Raw genomic sequence first — 22,089 nt, 5'->3', positions numbered from 1 at the left:
CTTTTCTTAGTTTAATTTCAGTCTTGATATGTGAAGTCTGTGGAAAAGTGATTTCCATTTTGCCTGAAGATACAGCTTGAAATACTGGCCACTTTGACAATTTGTTTACAAAGGTCATGAAATGTATTTAAGTGGGTATGTGTATGTTCTCATTTTATTAGAAATATAGCCATCCTTAACAGTTCAATTTTTTTATTTCATTACATTTTCAAGGTGAAATTCTCTTTAATGTCAAAATTATAATTTTTAAATCATGTTTTGCACAGTATTCTTTTTTTTTTGTATTTATTCACATCTGTATATCTCTGCACAGATAAGACCCGAACCCCTAGATCACCAAGAGTATGATTGCCAGAGAACAAAGTGAAACTAAGTATTTCTGAATTGAAATACTTTCAGAATATTTTTAAGTGTTTGGTGAACTGCAGTGAGACTCTGTAAATGGGAAAGTCTGATTTTCATTTCAGTTGGCCTCAAAGCTTTATTTTAGGACCATTTGACATGATGAACACTAAAAAAGTCTGAAATGTATTCCCCAAAGTCTACAGTGTTGACAGAGGAGGTATGTTATTTAGGGTCCTGCTACAGGTTATTTTTTTTTGTTAAGTGGCCAGATTAAAACATTTTAATTGGTTTTTCTGTGGTCCTCTGAGTGAAATTATGATTAATCACTGTGTCTTTCCAACAGCCACTGTCTGCCTCGTGGTCCTTGAATTAACCAGGCAAGGAGTTGGCAGGGTTGTCATGATAGTCCAATATATTATTTCTCTATTGGTAGGCAGAGGTTAGGTTTCATCAGTTTGTTTGAGGGGTGCAGGTATATTACAATGTACTTCATATCTGAATAAGGTCTTTGCAGTCAGTTACTGAATCATATCTGTGTCATGACTTCAACCCTATCGGCATGAAAGTAAAAGGTCTAAATTTTTTTACTCCACTTTTATGTTGGGAATTGTAATTTTCCATTCTGGGTTTTATGGTTCAGTTTCTCCCTTAGCAAAAAATATTTTCAGTATTTTAGTCAATGAATAAAATATAGTAACATCACCCTGGCAGAGTTTAAGGAGAGAGTTTTAAAGTTTTCTGCCCTTGAAATCGGAAAGATGTCTGGCATGTGATAATTTAGTGGAGGATTTTTTATTTGTTTTTATATGTAAAGGTACTATTATTATTGTAAACAAGTTTAACTCAGTCTTCAACCCAGACAAAGCTACATAAAATATTTTGGCAACACTCCTTTTATTTAACTGATAATAAACACTTAGTAGTATAAAGAGTATTGGCCTCAGCTTTGTTTTGTGTTAAAAAACACAGAATATCTGCAGAAAAATGTCTTTTGGGTTTCATGAACTATACTGTCAGCTGTAAAAGTAATATCTGTCTGAGTTTATCATGGAAGTTTTTGTGAGCAGCTCTATTATCTAAGGCATAACTTTCCAGTCCTCTCACTGTGATTACATTTGTCATGTCATAGTGCTCGCTAGTGAAGTGTAGCGCGACCAAGCCTAGATGGAGCCAGTAGGAAATGAATCTGTCTGCCACTGATACTTCAGACAAAATTATTAATGTTTAGTGGCAGGGAAGTGGCTACCCCTTCAATGGATTGAATGATGACAGAAAGTCTTTAAGCCTTGATAAGGTTATGGCCAGGCTGGCTTTTGGTCTAGAAGGTAGATAAAAATACTCTGTCTTTTGGGTTTTTAAGCATGTCTGGTTTCTTTTTCCTGTGTGCATGCCAAAGTGTAACTTGCTTATTCATCTTACAGGCTATCTTTATACTTATTAATAATTTTTATATCTTTGTCTCACAATAAATACGAGGTATGAGGAGGTGATAGTGCTGGAGAAGAGTTTTTATTATGATGGAAATAAGAAACTACTTCTTTTGTTACAGGTGACAATTGATAGACTCAATCTTATTTAGTACAGATTTCAGGAACATAATTCTTAGGCTCTGTAAGTGACTGACTGTTCATTCCCTTGTAGATTTTTTGTTTAAATTTTTTTTAGCTGATCCATGGATTGCCCAATGTTGTATGTTCCCTAAACATTTTCTGACTGTTGAGGCTGTTTGGAAGTATATTCTGTCTAAAATAATGCTAGAAATGCTTTAGCTGAATTTAATATTTAAGGAAATTCAAGTGATGAACACTCTTAACAAGTATTTATAGAATCTGCCCTAGGCCTGAATAACTCTGCTCCTCAGATTACTAAAGTGAGAGTTAATCAACTCTCTGGTTGTCTAGGCTGGGAAGACTAGTTTTTTTAGGATTATGTTCTCACTAAGACAAAATCAAGAAATTACTTGAGAAAGGAATAAGAGGCAAAAATTGCTAAAGGTAACACAGCTGATGTTATCTTTTCTGTCAAACTGCTATGCTGACTTTTGAGCCTGAATTGGCATAAGATGGGACAGGGAGTGACAGTAAATGAACCCGAGTCAGTTTGCTGAAAGAAATTAGAGTTTGAGAAGCACTTGAAAAGTATGAAGTGGGATAGTTTGAGCATCAGTTTAGCAAAGAAGCTTGGCACACTGCAAGCTTGCAAAGCATTCCCATCACACTTACCAAGTGACCAAGCACACCATGTCCTTTCCACATCCATCCTTTCCACATCCATCTTCCTCTACCACTCTCAGATCATGCCTTGAAGATCTGTCCTACTTCTAAGGATTTGGTTGCCGTTGAGAGTGATGGCTCTATAAGGGGACTGCACAGCCTCTCTAACAAAAAGTGTTAGTAGTGTGGAACTAAATAGCTTAAAGTAAAAACAGATCTTCAGAACAATAAATCAATCTATCAAATGCCTGTCTTTGCCTAAGGGTCGTAATTCTCAGGAACTGGGGAACACTCACCTTCCTCAGACTTTTCTTCCACAGTCTCCCCAGTGGCAGCCTATCTTTCCACACAGGGCCTGATAATTGAATACCCACCCCTTTTCTAGGAATGTCTTTTTAACTGTTTTTTTGCTCTTTGACCTCTGCATTGGCACAGTGGTAGTGTCATTTTGGCCTGGAGCTTGGAAATACGTTGTTGTATGCTATTACTTCTCCTTTTGTGACTGTTGCGACTCTTGTGTTGTTTTCTCCAAACATCCTTTTTCCTCCACCCATTATTGAATTAGATCCATTTGTTTCTTCATAAAGCTCTATCAATGCACCACAGCTGAGTTAACCCAGTCTTGAGTTGAGTTAACCCATAATCAGTAGTGTTCATGCAATTTTTGCACCTTTTTTTCTCAGATTATTATCTTGCCTCTCCATGCTGATCAGGGTCTCACTGATGTCAGTGGGAAGTAGTGCAGGAAAAGCCTGAACAAGAGGAAGGTACACAGGGATTTGCTTGCCACTGTGAGAAATATGACTTGAACCAGGCATGAGCTGACAGAAGCAATGTGGTTTTGCTTAAGTCTTTTTAGTTTCATGGAAAGATGAAGAAACATTCATGGCCAATAGAGAAAACCTAAGATGACAAAAACTTGCCAGTGGCAATTATTTTCCAACTGAAGTAAGACTATTGCCCTTACTTTAAAGGTAACATTTTATCTGCTTTTCTGCATCACAAAGTTTAAACAGTGTGGATCCTCCTATCAAAACACATCCTTTTCCTCTTCTAGAAGGATTAAGTTATTTTATTTTTACATTTAACAAAATCTTAATTAAGCTGAACAATCAGCCTTCACAAAATACACTTGCACATTGTAAAAATTGATAATCACTTTCACTGGTTTATGATTTAGCCCTGTGGAAGGCTAATGGTTACCTTCACCTCTATTTCACCAGTCTACTGGCTTTTCTTTTTCAGATACAGCTGTAGATTTATACAGTTCTCCATGCTTCCAGATTTAACATGGTCACAAGCTAAGCCTCCTTGAAACAAACCTTTGGTGTGCTATCTTTACATTTCTCAGGGCATTCTTGCTGAAGAGGCATGTGTATGGGTCACATGGGCTTCACTGAGGGTCTATCCAACTGCTTGGATCTTCCTGCACAGAGAGCAGGATGCGAGCCAGGAGGCTGTGAACTGCCCCAAACCCACACAGTGAGTCAGTGATATGGTTGGAACTGGAACTAAGTGGTTGCTAGCTCTCAGCTTTAAGTACATTAGGGAGTAATGTATCTTCTGTATTTCCCTTGGTATGAATAAATAGGCTCAAACTCCAAGGAATTTCATAAAAGCTCCCAAAACCTTGAGGACCACAACCATACTATTGAGACCAGCACCTCTTACATAATCCTGGAAATTTGGGTAACACAAGCTTAAGGTTGTCACTTATCAGTCTGGAGGTTGTGGATCATTTTTGAAGTGCTATCTAAGGGACACAGGAGTTCTGACTTCCTCCTTCACAGAGTGGCGTGTTACTAACATCTCGCTGTTTCAAGCAGAGACAGCCTTTCTCTAAACAGCTGTTTCTCTAATTGAAGCAGAATATGTAGAGATGTTACACTGACAGTGACACTTAATGGGACCTGCTCTGTAGAAAAGAACTGCATTATCAAGCGTTCCTTACTGTGTGAGGATTTTTGTTTTGAATTAACATGAGACCCACAGGGAGCTGTGTTGTCTTGTGACCTGGTACGTTAGCCAGCAGTGGGTAATCCATCCTGGAAGGGGAATATTTAGGTGGGACAAAGACTGGAATTGAAGATTCCCTGTCATTTCCCAAGGATAACATCTAGATCTGTGTGAACTGGTTTGGTAAATATTTTTGTAAGTTACATATGCTGCCATCTGCATGTTGAGTAGTTGGAATACCTGCATATATTACACTGCTTTGATAAAACCATCATTTAGATGAGCTCAATAGCTCCCTAGGACTTGATACTAATTTACTCCCAAGTAAGATTTCATTTTTTTAGTTAAATGATGTCTACCAGTGAAGGGAGCCAGCTATACTTGTATTTGAAAAAAAGGAAATTACATTATAGATGTGTTATTTTATATCAGACTTTGTAAAGTGGCTTTTGATAGGTTAGAGTGTGTCTGAGTATTTGGAAAAGATCATGGGAAGATCAATGTCACAGATATTTTTCCTCTTTTGGAGGAAAGTAGACATGAAGCAGAAGAAAAAATGTTGTAGGGAAAAGAAAATGTCCTTGAATTTTGCTTCATTCTGCATCATTCCCATAAGTTTCTATTTGAAGCTATCACCACATTTTGGCTGCCAATTTTACTGAATCTATTTAAATACATTTTAAAGGTGAATTACTTGGCTGCTTGACATTTTTGTTCTGGATTATGCTGCAGCAGTCTATCTGATTTGCGGTCAGAGAAAGCATTACAGCTTGAAAGTAACAGGTTTCAAAGCTTCCCCCCCCCCCACCTGTGCACATGAAGGTTTCCCCACACTGACAACATACAAGGCCATCAAATGGAGAAGGCAACTTGTGGATGTGCTGGAAAAGAACTGACATTTAAATTAATTTTTGAAAGTATAAATTTGAAACTTATGAAGAGAACAAGGTGTGTCTGGTGAAGTTGAATAGAGGAGAGATGAATGTGAAGGCGGTTTTTATAATATGCTTAGCAGACTCAGCTGGAGTTTTATTTTCAAAATCTTGGCCCTTACCACTCATAAAAATATTCAAAAATAATAGTAACACAAAGTCTGATTCTCACATTGCCGTGTGTAGCCTCAGTGAAATAACAGACATACAAGTGGTCTGGAGATGAACCGCAAGGAACCAGCCAAGGACATATGATTTCTTAATATCATTTAACTTTTGTTTCTTTTTTTCACTCTTGGATAATGGTGAAAAGTCAGACTAACTGCCATCTCAAGTCCATTTTTTTGGCAAGATCAAGCCAATATAGGACATACATTTTTGTTTTCTACTTTCTTATTTAGCAATAAAATTATCATCTCTCAATAAAAAAAAAATTACATATCTCACATGATTTAATGTTCTTATAGAAAGTGCTTGTGTAAGTCTTTGAAGCTTAGAGAATTCATAACATAAATCTGTATTGTCAGTGTTTCAGCAACCGTGTGTATTTACAAGGTTGATCTATAAAATGAGTGAAAATGGTAAAGAAATACTTCAGTGTGACATTGAATCTGCCAGCTTGATTCTGGCAGGTTCGTAGTCTGAATGTAGTCCTCTGCCTTTCACAGTTTGTTTCCTATCTGCATGACAAAAAAGGACATTTTCTCACCAAAAATGTGGTGGCATTTCACAAGTTCCTGATTTGGTAGTGTTTGTCAAGTCAGGAAGCACTAAGAAGTGGACCCTTACTTTTAGAACCTGCTCCTCTCTTTATCCAAGCGCATTCATCCCCAGTGGTCATGTAAGCCTTGAGGTTCCTCAGCTTTGGAATTAAAGAGATGGGTGCAGTGACATGCATCACCTTGGTTTAAACATCCTATTCCAGGGAAATTTTCCATTTTTTGTTTTTTTAAGTTAGAGAGTAAAGACTAGAAATTTAGGTTAAGCTATTTTGCCATTTTAAATACAAACAAAAATGGGTGGGAGAGAACATAGCTTGGTGAGAAACTTTGTTTAAACTGTAGCTGAAGTACTGAGGGTTAGAATGGATGAAGAGTTATTTTAAACAGTGACAAAAAGGAGTTTTCTTAGCAATATTTGCATGAATGCTCTGAAATGTAAACTTCATGTCATCCAGTGTATTTTAAACACTCATACATTTGAATCTTCAGCTGCAGAAAGTACTGATTGCTTTTGTAACTAGAATTGATTATGCAATTGATTATGCCTGTCCACGTAAGTGCCAGATATGGCTACAAAAGCCCTGGAGTGCAAGTACTATTTTGTGGAGCATGCTAATGACTATATGGAGAATAAAGTTATCCACTTGTGTCCTCAGGCCTTAACTTGTGAGTTATATACTGCATTGTCTTTGTAAATATTGTTGGTCTACAGGAGTATTTATAGATTTTTGTCTCTCTTCAGAGTCAAAGAAGCAGAGGAAGTCTGCAGGCAGAAAAAGGGGAAGTCGCTGTACAATATAAGACCAAAACATGACTCTGGAATTGTAAGTAAAAAATGTAGCAATACTTCTATCACTTATTCTACCTTTTACCCTTTGCATTTTATAGGTAGATTATTCTTGATGTATGGTTTTGTTCTGAGTTGGTTTTTTGTTTTTATTTTTTTAATATTTGACATTTGCCTTAAAGGTGTTAGATTAACAAACTTGAAATCTGCCTATGAATATTACTCCTCAAAATAGATGTAGCACAAGCAAGAGCAGTTTATTATTGCCCCACCGTGCCAATCTGTGTTGTTCCCAGTCTTGGTGTGGGATGCACGTAGAAGGCAGAAAGGCGAGTCTGGTCTTCCAGCTTATTCCGTCTGTATTCACTCTCTTTTCTACAGACATGGAATGTGAGGAAGAATTTTGTTAGTTACACATTTTTCAAGCTGGATCACTGTATCGAATACAGTGGTTTCTGATCCACTGATATGGATTTGTTTGGAATAGAAACACTAGAAAAAGATAATACTGTGCTTTCACCACTCTTTTGAAAACAAATAACTTCTGTGATAATAGAGGAGTAATTCTGGCCATTCAATGAAACTTTGCCCCTATGATTGCCTAACCATTGGGAGGATCATGACTGATTTTACAGAAAAATTATTCTGGTACCTCACATTTAAATCATAGCTGTAGCAACTGGCCATCATTTATGTTTTAAAAATATTAGATTTTTTTAATGTGCCTGTGTCCTCTTACCCCCGCCACCCCAAGACATGACTTAATTCTTTTGTGCTTCGTAGTCATGGCTGTGTAGTCATATTGTCTGTGACACATCTTGTAGATGAAGCATGTGGTAATTTACTGTATTCTAACTAACATAATCTGACACAGGAAGCAGTAATATTGCATTTATTGTTCCTTATTTTGAATGATTAGTGAGAGTTGACTAGTTAGTGCCACAAGAAATGCAAATGGAGTACTAGCTTGGTAAGGAATTATAAACTACATTTTATCAATTTTAGGTAAAACAAGATCAACCTGTTATTTCAAAAAAAAACCCCAAAATAAACATTGTTTTGGATTTCTCCATCTAACTTATAGCCTGCTGTATATAAAGACACTGAGATTTCTTTTAAGAAATAACTATTTGTTAATTATCCCTGTATAGTTCTTATTTGCACTGAAAACAGGGACCTTCAGTCTTACTGAAAATTTGATGAGTGAAAAGGAAACAAAAATATTTGACAAGCAGTGTACAGCTGTAGTCTACTTCAGTTCTAGCTTCAGTTTATTTGTGAAATCAGTTCTACAGTAAATATAGTCAAACATTTGCCTATGTATTTCTATGCTTTTCATACTTGTGTGAGGTGGTTTTGTGTACACTTAAATTTTCTCCTTATTTTTTTAAATTTATTTTATTTTTCAGAAAGCAAAGATAAGTATGAAAATCTGAGAGAAGAAATTCAAAAGCCATTGTTACCTGGTTACCAAAACTCAACATGCCTGTGGGTGGGGACTGAGAGGGAAGGAAACTACATCATCCTGATCATTTGCTTCCTTGACCTTTTAAAATTTGCGTTTTGTTCTCTAGAGTTTTCCACCAACTGATGTGTTACTGTACATTCATTCACGAATGTAATCACTTTAATGGAGTGCCCAGAAACAGACTAGGTATGGACTTGAAACACCTTCCCTGTACTCTGTATCTCCTTTGCCACTCGAAAATGGTATTTTGTAAAGTATATGGTATATTACAAATAGGACAAGTCAGCATGCCTAAAAAGCGGCATCTGCATCAGTTCCGAACATGCTGAAAATTGCATTAAGTTGAACTTCATAAGAATACTACTTGGTACAGTAAAACATTTCCATTCCTACTGGCAACATCTAACACAAATACTTCATGGCACTGCACTTAGATTAGGGAAAGAAATGTTACTCCTAGTGAATTGTTTGTATCCGTTTCATGTTGGCATTTGTAGTTTGTATTTTGAATCGTTAAGTGCTGTTTATACAGTATAATCAATGCTTTCCCAACTTGTTTGGTTGCCCTCCATGACTAAATATTTGTGGAACAAGATGTTTACTGTAACTATCTTTAAAATCGATAAGGCAGCATACTTTTACTTCATCTTTTGCCAGATAGTGAATGCCAGGTGGTACGGGGGTCAGAAATCCAGCATCGTAAAAAAAAAAAAAAAAAAAAAAAAAAAAGGAAAAAAGTGAAAAGCAGGAAAATACAGAAAAGCACAGAACTATGATAGAGAGTATGAGAAATTGGCTATTATAGTTTATTAATATATAAAGCAGCTAATACTTTTACATGAACTTTAGAAGGTATAGTATAGTTTTAACTGCGGATCACTTAAGTCAGGCTTTTGGCCATATGTACATGACTTCCCTTCTGGAATTAGCTTTACAGTTAATTTAAAACTCCTTTAGAGAGCCATTAAAAGATGCACATGGAGACGACATTTATGGAAAACAGTAGCCAATTCTAGTGACAGAACATAGACTACCAACTAATTGACATCAATTTCACACTTAACTGAATTACAGACATTTCCTCCAGGCTTTCAGTGTCCCTGACTAGGAGTTAATGATTGAAATATAAGACTTAGGGCTTCCATTTTAGACCACGTGCTTAATTCCAATTTGCAATCCAGAATTTGCTGTATCAGTTTTGAACTGCTCAACTGATAGCAATCCCTTCATCCAGTCCTTATTTAAGAGCCCCAAACCAACCAGCTTAATTGGTAACATTTTTCTTTCAAAGCTAATTTTTCCTGAAACCAGACCGTGCGTGCAACTCAGTTGGATGCACGTGCTCACAGATTTGGAGCCTGAAAGACACTGGGGTAAGGCAGATGAGCTCTAACCTGCTGGGTTGTGTTATTCCCTGTCCAATCTAGCACATCAAGAGACATTCCGAGCTGTTCAGAGGCTAATATACTCTACAGGGTGTCGTAAAAGGAAGTGCAAAGTATGACCTCAGGAATCTGTTATTCTTCACATATACCAAGCACTAGAAAAGATGGTTTTTTTCACTGTGTGAAAAGCAAGTCTCCTGTTGCTGATAAACCTATATGAAAATCTGTACTACTAATAATTTCTGGCAGGGATATAAATTACCAAGAATGGAATTCTAAAATTTTGTGTTGATGGGAGTAACATTACTATTTGGGGAAGAGAAAATAAGAGATTATTTGCTGTTACAACTAACTTATGGAAAAAAAAATCTTTAAAGAATAAAGCTATTTTAATGGCACTGATTCAAATCCATGTTTGTATTTATGTAAACAATAGTCTTTTCCTCCTAACTTTGCTCCTAAGTGCAAGGATACAGTAGCATGTTTTCATTTGTAGCCTTCCTGTTCTCTTCAGTACCTACAGTATGTATATTACTATACTAAATGAAATAATAGATCATCTAACAAAGATCACTATGTGCAATACTGTATTTAGTGTTTCTATTCCAATTTTTTTAGAATGTTAATTTATATGAAAATAAAAGGAATAATAATGAAATAACTGCCTTCTCTTGTCACTCTCTGTCTTGGCAGTAGTGTGGTACAAACTGTTTTCTCCCTAAGCACCACATCCCATTCTGGCTCCTGTGATCAAGGAAGAGCCTTTGTGAAGAGATCAGAGGAAACAAGGCTTCTCTCTTTGCTTGCCTTTTAGAAGGATAGAGACAGTAATTCCCAGTTATATGTATATACTTCTCCAGGTGGTGGTAGGGAGAGCTCCAGCATCCTTTACCCAATGAGACCATGTAAAACTCACTTCTCCAGCATGTGCATGCCTCCCAGTCTTGCATAGGACCAGCAACCTGGTCCTACTAACACTGCTGAAGTAACAGTCTCAAGAAAGTGCTATTAGGGCAAAAATATGCATTGAAAAGTAATTTCTGTATATTATATTCCTTTTATATATATGCATGTGTTTTGTCCAGCAACCTGCTAAATCTGTCACATACATACATACCCTTTCTACAGGATCTGCAGCATGTATGCTAGAGGTTATTTCGAGCCTCTGTCTCCCTGAAGAAGTGTCAAAGGTGGACTGCTGCTGATGGAACCACTACATAGATTTTTCTTTCATTTTCCTCAGACCCAACCTACTTGGTTGAACATGTCTCTCTTTTATATAGCTTCTCTCCAGCCTGTCTCAAACTTCCATGCACAGTAGCCCACTATGTGCAGTACCACAGCTGACCCACAGAACCTCACGGGGGACTCCAAACACAAGTTTCACTTCTGCTTTTTTTAGCAGCACACTCAACTTTTTACAGAATTCGGGACCGATGTTTGTTTGTTTGGGTGTGTTTTAAAGAAGTTCTCACTCCCCTCATTTACTGCAATCCCCCCCCCCTTTACTGCAACATCAAGCACTCTACACTTTGAGTTGGCCCTAATTTAACAGTTCCCACAGACAAAATTCTGAGCCTTTGTTGATAACCAACACCACGTATCGCTCACTGTTACTTAAATGCAGCAGCAAAAGAAGGACTTTCATACCTGAGCAGCAGATGTGACTTACTGACAAGAACAATCTGGGTTTTTTATGAGGAGCTAAGAGGATTCATGTTTTCTTGCAAATTTTCAGAAGCATGGTACTTTGTCACATCATGACACTGTAGTGGTGAGCTTTTTTTAAAGTACCTTTCATCACCCCAAAATACTTCCAAAACATAGTTAAGTATTAACCAACTGTGGCAGTAGGAATAATAATTAGAGGCATCTTCCACCGACTGACTTTTTTTCTTGCCCAGTTTTTCAGTGATCAGCTTAAAAAGTTGGAAGCAAATATTAATTTCATTGAGAGAACATATAGCAAGTCATTGCATTGCAATTATTTTGTTGCAGGCTCTAGGTTAAAAGCAAAGCCAAATTTGTGACAAATCCACTATACCAGTTACTGCAGTTACACAAATTTTAAACTGCTATGGACAGAGTAAGTGAAAACTGGTGAAGATAGTGTAAACAAGTGAGCAAAGGGAGGAAAGAGAAAACCATGCCCCACACCGTTCATGTCTGCCACCCACCAAGAGGATTCTCATTAAAGAACAGGTTTTCTGAGCTATTCTCGTTTATGACAGACCCATCTGTTCCAGTGTATGATATTCATCCAACCTACTTGTAAAAGCATCCAATAGTAAGTCCATTGCTTCAAAAAATGGTGTCTTTCTGAGGATAAAGGGTCTCTATTGCGTCAGCACTGTTGTCTCATTTATTCCCAGCTGCTGCTCAAATTTAAGCTCTTAGAAATTTCACTTGCCACTAACCCCAAATTGGGGTCCTGCCAGCATGGTAGTCCCATTGTGGTTGAGCTTAACATTCACTGTCCTCCTCCCTTCTCCTGTCCTGTAGCACCTCTCCACTTTAAGAAGTAACTGCATCCGTCTGACCTACAGCATTTTCACCTACTCAGAGAGACTCATCTTGTTCTTGGATTGCTTCCACAAGGGGGAGATTCTTGGATCACAGCGTACGCCTCTGGTGTACAATGGTTCAACAGTCGGGCAGCAACAGACTGAGAGAGCTGGAGCTGGAGACTGGGCCGTGCCTCAAGCAGAGGAGGTTCAGGTGGGTGCTGGGCAATGCATTACCTGCAAAGAAGGAGAGTGGCCAAGAGATGGGTGGAAATGAAGAGAGGGGCATTCGAGGAAGTGAATGCTAGGCTCCCTTTGAGTCAAGTGACAGGAGGTGCTCAGGAGTCCTGAGCAGGGAGCCTGACCACACCTAGGCAGCTAAGGCAAAGCAAAACACTAATTCTCTAAAGCAACAGCTACAAAAAAAAAAAAAGTCTCCAAACATTGAACTGTGAGAAGATTTGGGCAAGAGACAGGGAAGACAAGGGCTCCTGCAAGCGTAGTGCCATGAAGGACATAGCCCTCCCTTGCTAGCTGTGATCTAAGTTCTCCTGCTTCTTTCAAGACCCATCACAGGCACCTCTTCTGGTCATGTTGAGGCTCATCAATCAAGTGATAACTCCCTTTCCACACAGAAATTTGCCTTTGAGAAATTGCATTATCTCTGGGATGGAAAAGGAAAAAAACCCACAAACCCTAAAATACTACCCTATGTTTGGAGTGCCATATGGTGTACCTATTCAAGAGCTGGTAACAACCACTAAAGCTCACCTTTATCTTAAGATGTAACTTTTTTTTTCCCCTTATGAGTAGTTTGGTGCCTGTTACATAAGGATCTATATATATTTTAAGCAAAATTATTTAGGTCAGTTACGTCTCTTACGGCAAATGATGGCAGTGTTTCAGCCAGTGGTGGAGCTTTGCTTGTCAGTTGACCAAAAACACCCAGAAGAAGGGCATGCAGAATCAACTCCAGAATCTAAGATTAGTGCATTTTATTTTTCCCTCTTGCCTTCCAGGTACTTCTGACGGGAGCGGGAGACAAGCAGAGAAATAGTTAGGTTTTCCCAAGCTGTCAGGGTGAGCCATCATTCACCTGTATTTGGGAGGGTGAAAAGGAAGCTGGAGAATATACTGATTAGAGAGCAGTTGGACACAAGCTATTGAAGCAAAACACCTGGATGCCATATAACCCTAGAGTAGCTTTATTATTTAATCTATAATTTAATAGTTGACCTATAAAATAATTACATTATACTTAAAGCATTTCTTCATTTTTTTTTTCATTTATAAAACAAGAATTAAATACAGTTTTAACCATTACAAGCTCAACTCAGTTTTTACATAAACACAGCTCCTAGAAGGAGCTTTAAGCTGCAGCATATTCATATTGCAAACTGGTGAAAAACCCAGGCAGGGCATAGCTTAAAGGTAAAGATTCTTGCACATTTTTCTTAAGTGAATTTATTAGGGTGCTTTTCTCTCTCTGGTCCAAAACGTCTGACTTTCAGTTCATTCCTTTCAAGTGGAGACTGAGATCCCCAGAGTCTTAGTAGACTATATTGCCACCTTCCCCCCCTGCACCCCGCCCACACCCACACTCTCAAGACAACACTGAATTGTACCCATCCTGGGGCTGGCACAATGCCACAGGGCAGCAGCAACAGCCCCTAAAGCATTCCCTGTGGGAGGAGCCTCCCTGTGCACTTCCAACACACTGAAAGGTCACAGCAGAAAAGCGACGTCCGTTCATATAACATGGTTGTCAGAGCCGACCAACCTCACCCTGCCCACGCCAGTCCCTGTAAACCGCTTGGTGAGCTCTTGTGGAGATCAGTCCTGAAAGCCTCTTAGGGAGGCCTGTGTCACATAAGGGAGACCCGTGGCTCTGAAGCCCCAGCTGGCAACAGTGCTGAACATATTAACCCCTTGAAGTGGCTGCATGCGAAGAGGCTGGCGGGGAGGGGCTCCAGCAGCAGGCTGGTTTCACTCGCTGCAGATGCTGAACTGTGAGACATGCACAGGGCGTCGGCATGTCATTTTTAATTTGTGAGCTTCAGACAACTGAGTGCGCACTGGCTTCGGTTTGGGGGAAGGGGCTGGTTTGAGACAGGATTTTAATGCAGCTGGGACTAATACAGATCAGAACTGTAACAAATGGGATATACAGGACATGTTAAACTCCATCAACTATATCAATAACAATGTAGTATGACTTAAAATGAACTGCAAGTGTTCATCAACACTTACTGAGCAGGTCTCACAAACTGAGTGGACCACCAATAGTGTAGCAATTACAGCTTACTCTTTACCCGCTCCCACAGCTGTGACCCATTCCAGCAGCACTGACTGAGGTGTTTGTCCTTTAACAGGGACACATTAACATGGTTTCCAATCATGGGAGAGACACCACTCCCAAAACTTGGTGACACTTACGTAGCTTTCGTATTCAGTCCAGCAATGACCAAATTTTGTCCTTTGTGTGACAGTGCTTTTATAACCTTTGGGGACACATCATTCCCTTAAGTGTTCTCTCCCACTACCCTCCCACCCTCCCTGGTCTGAGCAGGCATAAATAGGTGGTCATAAATGAATGTTGTCCTTTTTGGAGTAAGAAACAAACACACATATCTAACATACAAAAACCTACCAAAAGCAGAGTAAAACCATGTCCATTTTAAGCCAGGCAGCTGACCTAGCAACCGAGTCTCTTAACATATTTTAATCGCTGGCATACTCTGCCACAAGAAAAATACACATGGCTAGGTCTATAATACTTTAAACAGCTGTTTACTATAGCTAGGTTACAAAATAAACAGTGCTGCAGAGGCCATGTGTTCAATATACTCTAACCACAACAGCATCAGAACCCAACCTCAGTCTGCTCTGTGGTCACCGTGGCTGACCCAGCGCCTCACCCTCTTCCCCTTGCTTCTGATCTGCCGTTCAGACAACAAGCCCAGAACCATTTGTCATTGCACAATTGAAGTCATCTTAAGGAGAGAAGCCTTGTCAGACAGTCTCACTTGCTTTTCACACATTACTCCTTGTTACTCTCCCTCATCTGTGTCCCCCAGTCCTGGGCAGCACCCCAGCACTTCCAAGTGAGAGAAGCAAGCTCCAGACCAAAGCACGGGGAAGGCATTCTCAACTTGTGGAGGGAACTGGAGTGTAGGGCAGAGGGCTTTACTCCACACAGTGGAAACATTTAATGCTGGATTCAGCCAACTGGTCACTTAGATGAGCAAACCCAACTTCTGGGAGCCTGCTCCACTCCAGAAGATTCAACTGCCAGATGATATTTAAAATACAATACAACTTTATGGTGAAGTGCCTAACACATCCCGTGAAAAAGCATTATTCCAGTAGGCAAGTGACAAGGAGACTTTCCTTGCTGGAGAGATGCCTCCTGAAAGAAAACAGAACACCAAAAAAAAAGGAAAAGAAGAAACAAACCAACAAAATGGACAGTCTGCTCAGTGGGAGAGGAGAGGCAGCAGTAAAGCTGATGGAGGCAACACCAAGCAGCAGCTACATGCCTGTTCTCACAGTTTGCCTGAGCCATTTAGATTCACAGACATGCACCGGCACTGCTTGACCTTCTGAATTTTCTTGAGTCGGAACGGTGGGTCCAGCTCAGGGCACTCCAGCTGCACAGTCGAAGAGGTGACCTTGTGTGGCTTGCAGAAAGCACAGGACTGAAAGGACTCCTCCTCCTTTTTCACGTGCCGCGGGATGTAGAAGGAGTTGCACTGCCCGTAGCAGAAGCGGTTGATGATGGTGCGGCTGATGCAGCCCTCCTCGCTGACAGTCTGCCGCAGCGGCTGCGTCTTGCACCAGTCGCTCTTGAGGTACTTCCTCTCGGTGACCACGAGGGCCTCCTGGCTGGAGGCCAACACCTCCTTGTTCAGCTGCTGCCTCCGCTCCGAGTGGTTGCTGCTGCTGCCTTTGTATGGGGAGGGAATGGCACCTGCAGGCCGGTTTTTCCTGGCGTCCGTCACTCGAACCAGCGCTGCCATCAGAAGAACGGACAAGGCAAATTTCCAAATCATCCTGCAAGGGCAACACAGGACACTGTTAGGAGAGACGCATTTCCAAACCTCAGAATTGGAATGGAGTTGGTACTTCACGCATGCTTTTAGAAGAAGTGGAGATCTTATCGTCTTTATAACCCCATCACTTTTCCTAGATCAGCTCTATTCTAGGGTGATTGCTTATCATGAAGAGGCCAGGCTCTTTGGAAAGTCACACTGCTTCCCCTCACGCCTCCACAAACTCTCCAACTACTTGCTTTTTCCCCTCAGGGACACTAATGCTTTGATGACTGAAGTGGTGGTTTTACAGAAGCTTCAGCCAGAAACATTTCCTCCTTGTCTCTGAAATCCTGGGCCAAACAGCTGGGCAAACTCCTGGCTAGCAAAGGCTCAAGAGACTCCTGCCAAGATGGTGAGAGCTGATTTGGGGATAGCAGGGGAGAGGGGAAGGGAATACCAGGTTACACAAAGTGAACTCCCCTGTCTCTTCAGCCCCCGAGTCCAGGCCCGGCCTCATTCCACACAGAAGTAGCAAGGGGTGTCAAAAAGACTATTTTTATTATTTTAAATTGCTTCTGAAGTTTCTTAGGGCTTTTATGGCACTTACAGGCTTGTATTTGTTGTCTTTGTGTGAGGTCAAAACCTTGATGGATTTATTTTTGCAGTAAGAGGAAATGCTTAAACACAACTTTGAGGACTTCACAATTGAAGGCCTCTTGGGCAAATGGTTTAAGAAGGTTTGTAAACAGGAGAGGATTAAATATTTATTTTAGATGTTAAGGAATAAGTTAGAGCATAAGCTTGTTGATAAGTTGAAATAGTCTGCCAGACGGCAAAAATATTTTTTCCTATGGTTGTATATTATGTATTCTTGTTCTGTGGAGCATCTCTTACCAGCTCTTGTCCAATTTATTTTAGTAATGTCTCTCGATGTGCTTCCAGAGTATCAGAGTAGGTGTACTAAATTTCCTTATAAAGTCAATGCTCACTAGTGAACTGCTCATTTGACAGTTCATTTCATATCACTCTCCCACTCTCCCTGGGAAAGGAGAACAGAGGGTCTCTGCAGTGCCATAAGTGGGTACACAGAAGCTTCCCACTTGGAGACTAGAACACTTACAAAAAGTGCTCTGTTCACCCTTATTCTTAATGGATATTTTTATAATAGTGTACAAAAGACAGACTTATCCCTCTATTCCCAGTAAAGCTTCAAACCCTTCCAAGTAATGATTTTAATTTTTTTCCTTTAGAAAGATACCAAGGCAAAAAAAACTATCATCACACTGGCAATTATAATGCCTAACACTACAGACACTTCAGATGTTACCCAGGTACTCCCATCTCGAAATCATGTCATTTTCCAAACAATGAAACCAAAAGATCAAAAAAGTGTTTGCAGTAAAGGTGCAAGAGAAGACAAGAATAGCAGTAACAAATGCTTCTCACCTAATAAAGCAGATCTAACATGTTTGACTTCTGTGGAGATGAAGAAAAAGAACTACTCTAACAGACTAGGTGAGATAACATCCCTTAAGGTTATTTTCTAAGTCTATTAGATCTCAGTGTCAGACTTGGACTAAGTTTCTAAGGGGATAAGTCTGAAGTGCTGAAGGAAACAAAAGTGCTAATCGTATAGCTGTAAACAGAGGGTGTTCTGATGCAGAGTTAAATTTCACCAGACTGTATGCTTGAAACAGAACCACCTTTAAATGGCAACCAGTATTTCTAAACCACAAAAAAGTTCATTCATCTGCAACCATGCCATCTCCCCACTGAACACTCACTGTAGCCATTGGTACTTTAAATCAGAGGCCTATTTTCACACTGCTTAGCATTCAGCTTGCAAGTCTAGAAGTTTTGTCCAGAGTCTTTAAATGAAGCAAGACTAGACTTGGCTTTGCTGGCAGGTGTTGTCGCCAAGTCCATTGGATGTCAACCCACACAGGCAGGCCAAAACCTAATCAGGTAATTAGTTTCAGTTGAATATAGTGTTCCATGCTTCCTTTCAAATTGTTCTCATGTTATTCTGCACTGATGGCTGCATTTCAGTAGTAGATAAAATAACTGATTCCCAGTGCTTTGTGTTTTTATATAGAAAGGGGAGGAAAAGAAACCAGATTTACAAACCTATATTTTCTAGAAAAAGACAGAGGTGAGCTCTCCACAAGATGCCTTATGCCACATTCGTCAGGCATACTCTTCCACTCTTTTGATACACAAGAACTATTGCCTCTCCAGTATCATCTCTCTGAACCTGGCATAGAAGAGGGCAGCAAAGGTCAGAAGGAGAGACACACCCGTTCCCCCACCCCTCCTCTTTTCTTGGGATGATCTTTACAAAGCTTTTTCCAACTTTCATGACTCTACAGTTCTATGAAACTCTGTGTTACCACGCCTGCCCTTTCTCTTCGTAAAATGCAACTTGAATGGACATGTTCCTTTTTGTATCAAGTGGTGGCCACATAGAAATCCGATGCAGGAATTCAGGAAAGCTGACAGAGAACTAACAACTCCAAGTCTACAATACAGAGAAATACTATAGCAGTATTCTAATTACTTAAATGGTTTTATGTAGCAATGGAGAGCCATTCAATAGAGTAAGTAGGATTTATTCAGTAAGTCTGTGTTTATAACTAATAAAGCATTATTAATCAAAGCCACTATTGTGTGGTTATAAACCAAACACTGCAATACATGTTAGCAAGTACTTCTACAGACAGGTAGGAACACACCACTTATTTCTGTCATTGATCCTTATCAAACTTGAATGTTAAAATATTTACATAATGGAATAATAATCTATTTTACACTAGCAGGTCAAATGTGCATTCTGTCAGATTGTGGAATTTCTAATCACAGTGCTACTCCTTACTAGCCTGCAAATCACCCCTTTCTAAGCCCTGGCACACAAATCCCCTATTCAAGCAAGTAAGGGTGCAAACAAGGTCACACGGTGCCAGCAACTTGCCAAGGACTACATATATTTTCAGTGCTCACATGCAAAGAGAAGAGAAACTTCAGGACCCTCAGAGAAAGAGAACATTTTGGCAAACTCAATTTGAATGCAAAGCAACCTGGTGAATGCTGTCTGTCTGCACACAGAGCAGGATGAGAAGAAACACAAAACGTATTGGAGAAGAATCTGGCTTTTGGCAAGGACAGGGCAGTTCTGCCCTACTTAGATGGAACAGAATGGAACAGCATGTGGCTGAGACCATGCAAGTGAGAACTGCCTCAAGAGACCAACGCCTGCCTCTACAGCTTGCACCAATACCAGCCTGGGCCCCCCATTCCTGCTACACTGGGGGTCCCCACAGCAGACCCAGTGGCAGCTCCTTTGTGACAGTTTTCAGCTTCTTCAAGCATTGTTGCCAGCTGCTGCCAGTCCCCTCCATGCCTTTTTTACAGTGTGTGAGCTGACAATAACTTAACCTTAGATGAGACACCCAACGAGGCCTGGCTGCATTTACATATCACATGGCAGGTTTTTTTCTCCCTGAGATAAGGAAATCAGCATCAAGTATGAGTTCATAAACTCATCAAATCCAACATGCTGGAGCTGGGCTATCAGGCCCAGGAGTGTAAAAAAGCCTTGTCCATGGAAGCAAGAATGCCAAAATCCAGCTCTGTCATTCAGAGGTCAGGTCACTGTGCTAGGAGGGGAAGACCCAGGATCACTGTGTCTGCCCTTAGCTTTATTTCTTCTTTGTATCCAATTACTGTGTAACATAAAGTATCTACCAAGCCAGGCTACCTTTTGCATACCGACCTTCTGGCCCTATAACTCATGCATTCTTGAAAGTAATCCAGCTCCAGAGCAGGACAGGCAGTAATGTAACCCCCAAAATAGCTTAGTTTTGTGCTTAGGGAAGTCCTCTCTGAATTGAAGCATTGGAGTTGATTTCAGAACTCAAACTCATAGTTTTCAGAGAAGTCCTGCAGTGAAGAAGTGAGTGCTATGGTATGAAATGCAGGGCAGGAGGTAACACCAGTGTCCATCTGTGCTGAGTGACTGCGCTGATTGTTTCCTCTAGTTTTCAAAGTCATGACCAGTTTCTCAGCTCAGGATGCAGATTCTGACTGGGAATTCCTGTTTTGTAGATCAGCCTACTTCTGGGCTGCAAGTGGACAGAAAGAAAGAGGGATGTAACTGGAAGATCACTGTGATATTTTGTTAGCTGCTCAGGAAATCAGGAGGTGTGAGACCCATTTGTTTGCTGTAGCATGCACACCTATAAAACACTCAGCATTATCAGCATTCCTGGAAGCATTCAGCTCTGATACAGGTATGACACAATCATCTCTTCACCAGGCCTGTCTGGAGGGAATTCAGAAGTAAAAGTCACAGGCAATTTAAAACAAAACAAAACATAACAAAACAAAGGGAAAAAAAAAAACCAACCAAAAAAACCCAACCCACAATCACCAAAAAATCCAAACCTGCAAAACCTGTCTTACCATAGAACATAAGACTCTACCTATTCAGCTTAATCACAGTATGGATTCATGAAGAAGAAGATTTAGTACTATAAACCTATCATACACCCATCAAAACTACAGACTCAAGTACTGTAAGAACCAGTGGCTTGGAAGATGATAAATTCAGAGATATTTCACTTTTTGAAAAATTTAAATTTAATTAACAGCTGAAGATCTTCCTTTGGACAAATATTTCTCTGTAACTACCAGCAAAAGGCAGGCATTACAGACTAGATTAAATCAGGTCCCATGACATAGTATTGTACATAGATGGCCACATTTGACCACCTGTATTGCTTGTTTGCAGCTTCCATCCTGCAAACTTCAGAGACATGAGAGCTCTCCTTAGGGATCACTTGAGCATGGCTGAGTATGGGAAGCCCTGTTACCAAAATAGTTTCAAGTCCCCACTTACTTTCATAGTAGACCTAGTCAGAAAAAGAATCTGTATAAACCAGTCATATGTATAATAATGCAAGAACACGATGTACATGGTTAGTTCTCACATTTAAGATGGGACACAAGAAGTGTTCCTTGAAGACAAGCCAGGCAAAAGCTTTTCAAATAATTAAAACTTGGCTTTAGCAACAGATGTGGAAAGCCAGGAAATATCCAATACTTTACCAGGAAGCCAAAAATGCTATTTATTTAATTTATTAATAGTTAGGCATGATTCTAATGGTACAATGTTCTCATAAAGGCTACAATAAAGACTAATCAGGCATCTTTGTGCAAGGGAGGTATTTGGTGCTAACTTTTCTCTTTTAACTATCCTTTGGAAACTATTTCTCCCATGTCTCAACAACATCAGCAATAACTGAACACTGTACTGTATCTCCTGTTGCAGAGACATGGGCGTCTTATTAAATTGTTGCATCATTAATAGATTCCCATTATTAAATTGCCAAGACTGAGGCCAGCCACAACAACAAAACATGCAGGAGGCATCAAACTTTAAAAAACAGTAGAAACACAGTACTGCAGCTAGGATTCAGCTATTCAGGTTTGCATTACAGCAGTAGTTACCATGTCCTAGGAGTACTAAGCATCACTTTTCAAAACCACTGCACAAAACACAAAAGGCAGTAATTATTTAAATAAGAATAATTAATGCCATTACCGAAATTTACACACAGATATTTTTCCATTCTTGCCCTCTAAGAACCTTCTATAGCAATCTGAAAGAAAGCTATTTAGCTGCATCACAGCCCTAATAGTAGATGGTTGGGGCAGAAAACATTTCTTTCAGGCTTAATAAATTCCT

General features: G+C 39.8%; 2 protein-coding genes across 6 annotated transcripts in view; one reads left to right on the top strand and one right to left on the bottom strand.

Moving 5' to 3' along the window:
* The window catches only part of FMN2 (formin 2), a 166,291-nt gene extending 157,111 nt beyond the window's left edge, over positions 1 to 9,180 (top strand). For all 4 annotated transcript variants that reach the window (XM_032102204.1, XM_032102201.1, XM_032102203.1 and 1 more), the window contains 2 exons: positions 6,911 to 6,992; positions 8,365 to 9,180. In XM_032102204.1, the coding sequence (XP_031958095.1) occupies positions 6,911 to 6,992; positions 8,365 to 8,391 (109 nt within the window). In that variant the 3' untranslated portion in view covers positions 8,392 to 9,180. The remainder of the gene's footprint in view (positions 1 to 6,910; positions 6,993 to 8,364) is intronic.
* A 1,055-nt stretch (positions 9,181 to 10,235) lies between these two features.
* Positions 10,236 to 22,089, bottom strand: part of GREM2 (gremlin 2, DAN family BMP antagonist) — a 44,557-nt gene continuing 32,703 nt past the window's right edge. Inside the window, exons 2-4 of one of the 2 annotated variants that reach the window (XR_004238793.1) lie at positions 18,474 to 18,600; positions 13,196 to 16,365; positions 10,236 to 12,549 (exon numbers count right to left, since the gene is read on the bottom strand). Coding sequence is in view for 1 of the 2 variants with exons in the window: in XM_032102217.1 (XP_031958108.1) it covers positions 15,858 to 16,364 (507 nt within the window). In the remaining variant the exon portion in view is untranslated. Of the gene's footprint in view, positions 12,550 to 13,195; positions 16,366 to 18,473; positions 18,601 to 22,089 lie in introns of those variants that run through there. The other variant, XM_032102217.1, reaches the window with a different exon arrangement.

The sequence above is a fragment of the Corvus moneduloides genome, chromosome 3 (assembly GCF_009650955.1).
Source record: "Corvus moneduloides isolate bCorMon1 chromosome 3, bCorMon1.pri, whole genome shotgun sequence".
NCBI classification, from domain to species: domain Eukaryota; kingdom Metazoa; phylum Chordata; class Aves; order Passeriformes; family Corvidae; genus Corvus; species Corvus moneduloides.
Note: the sequence above shows the minus strand (reverse complement) of the source record. Positions and strands in the feature narration are given on the sequence as shown.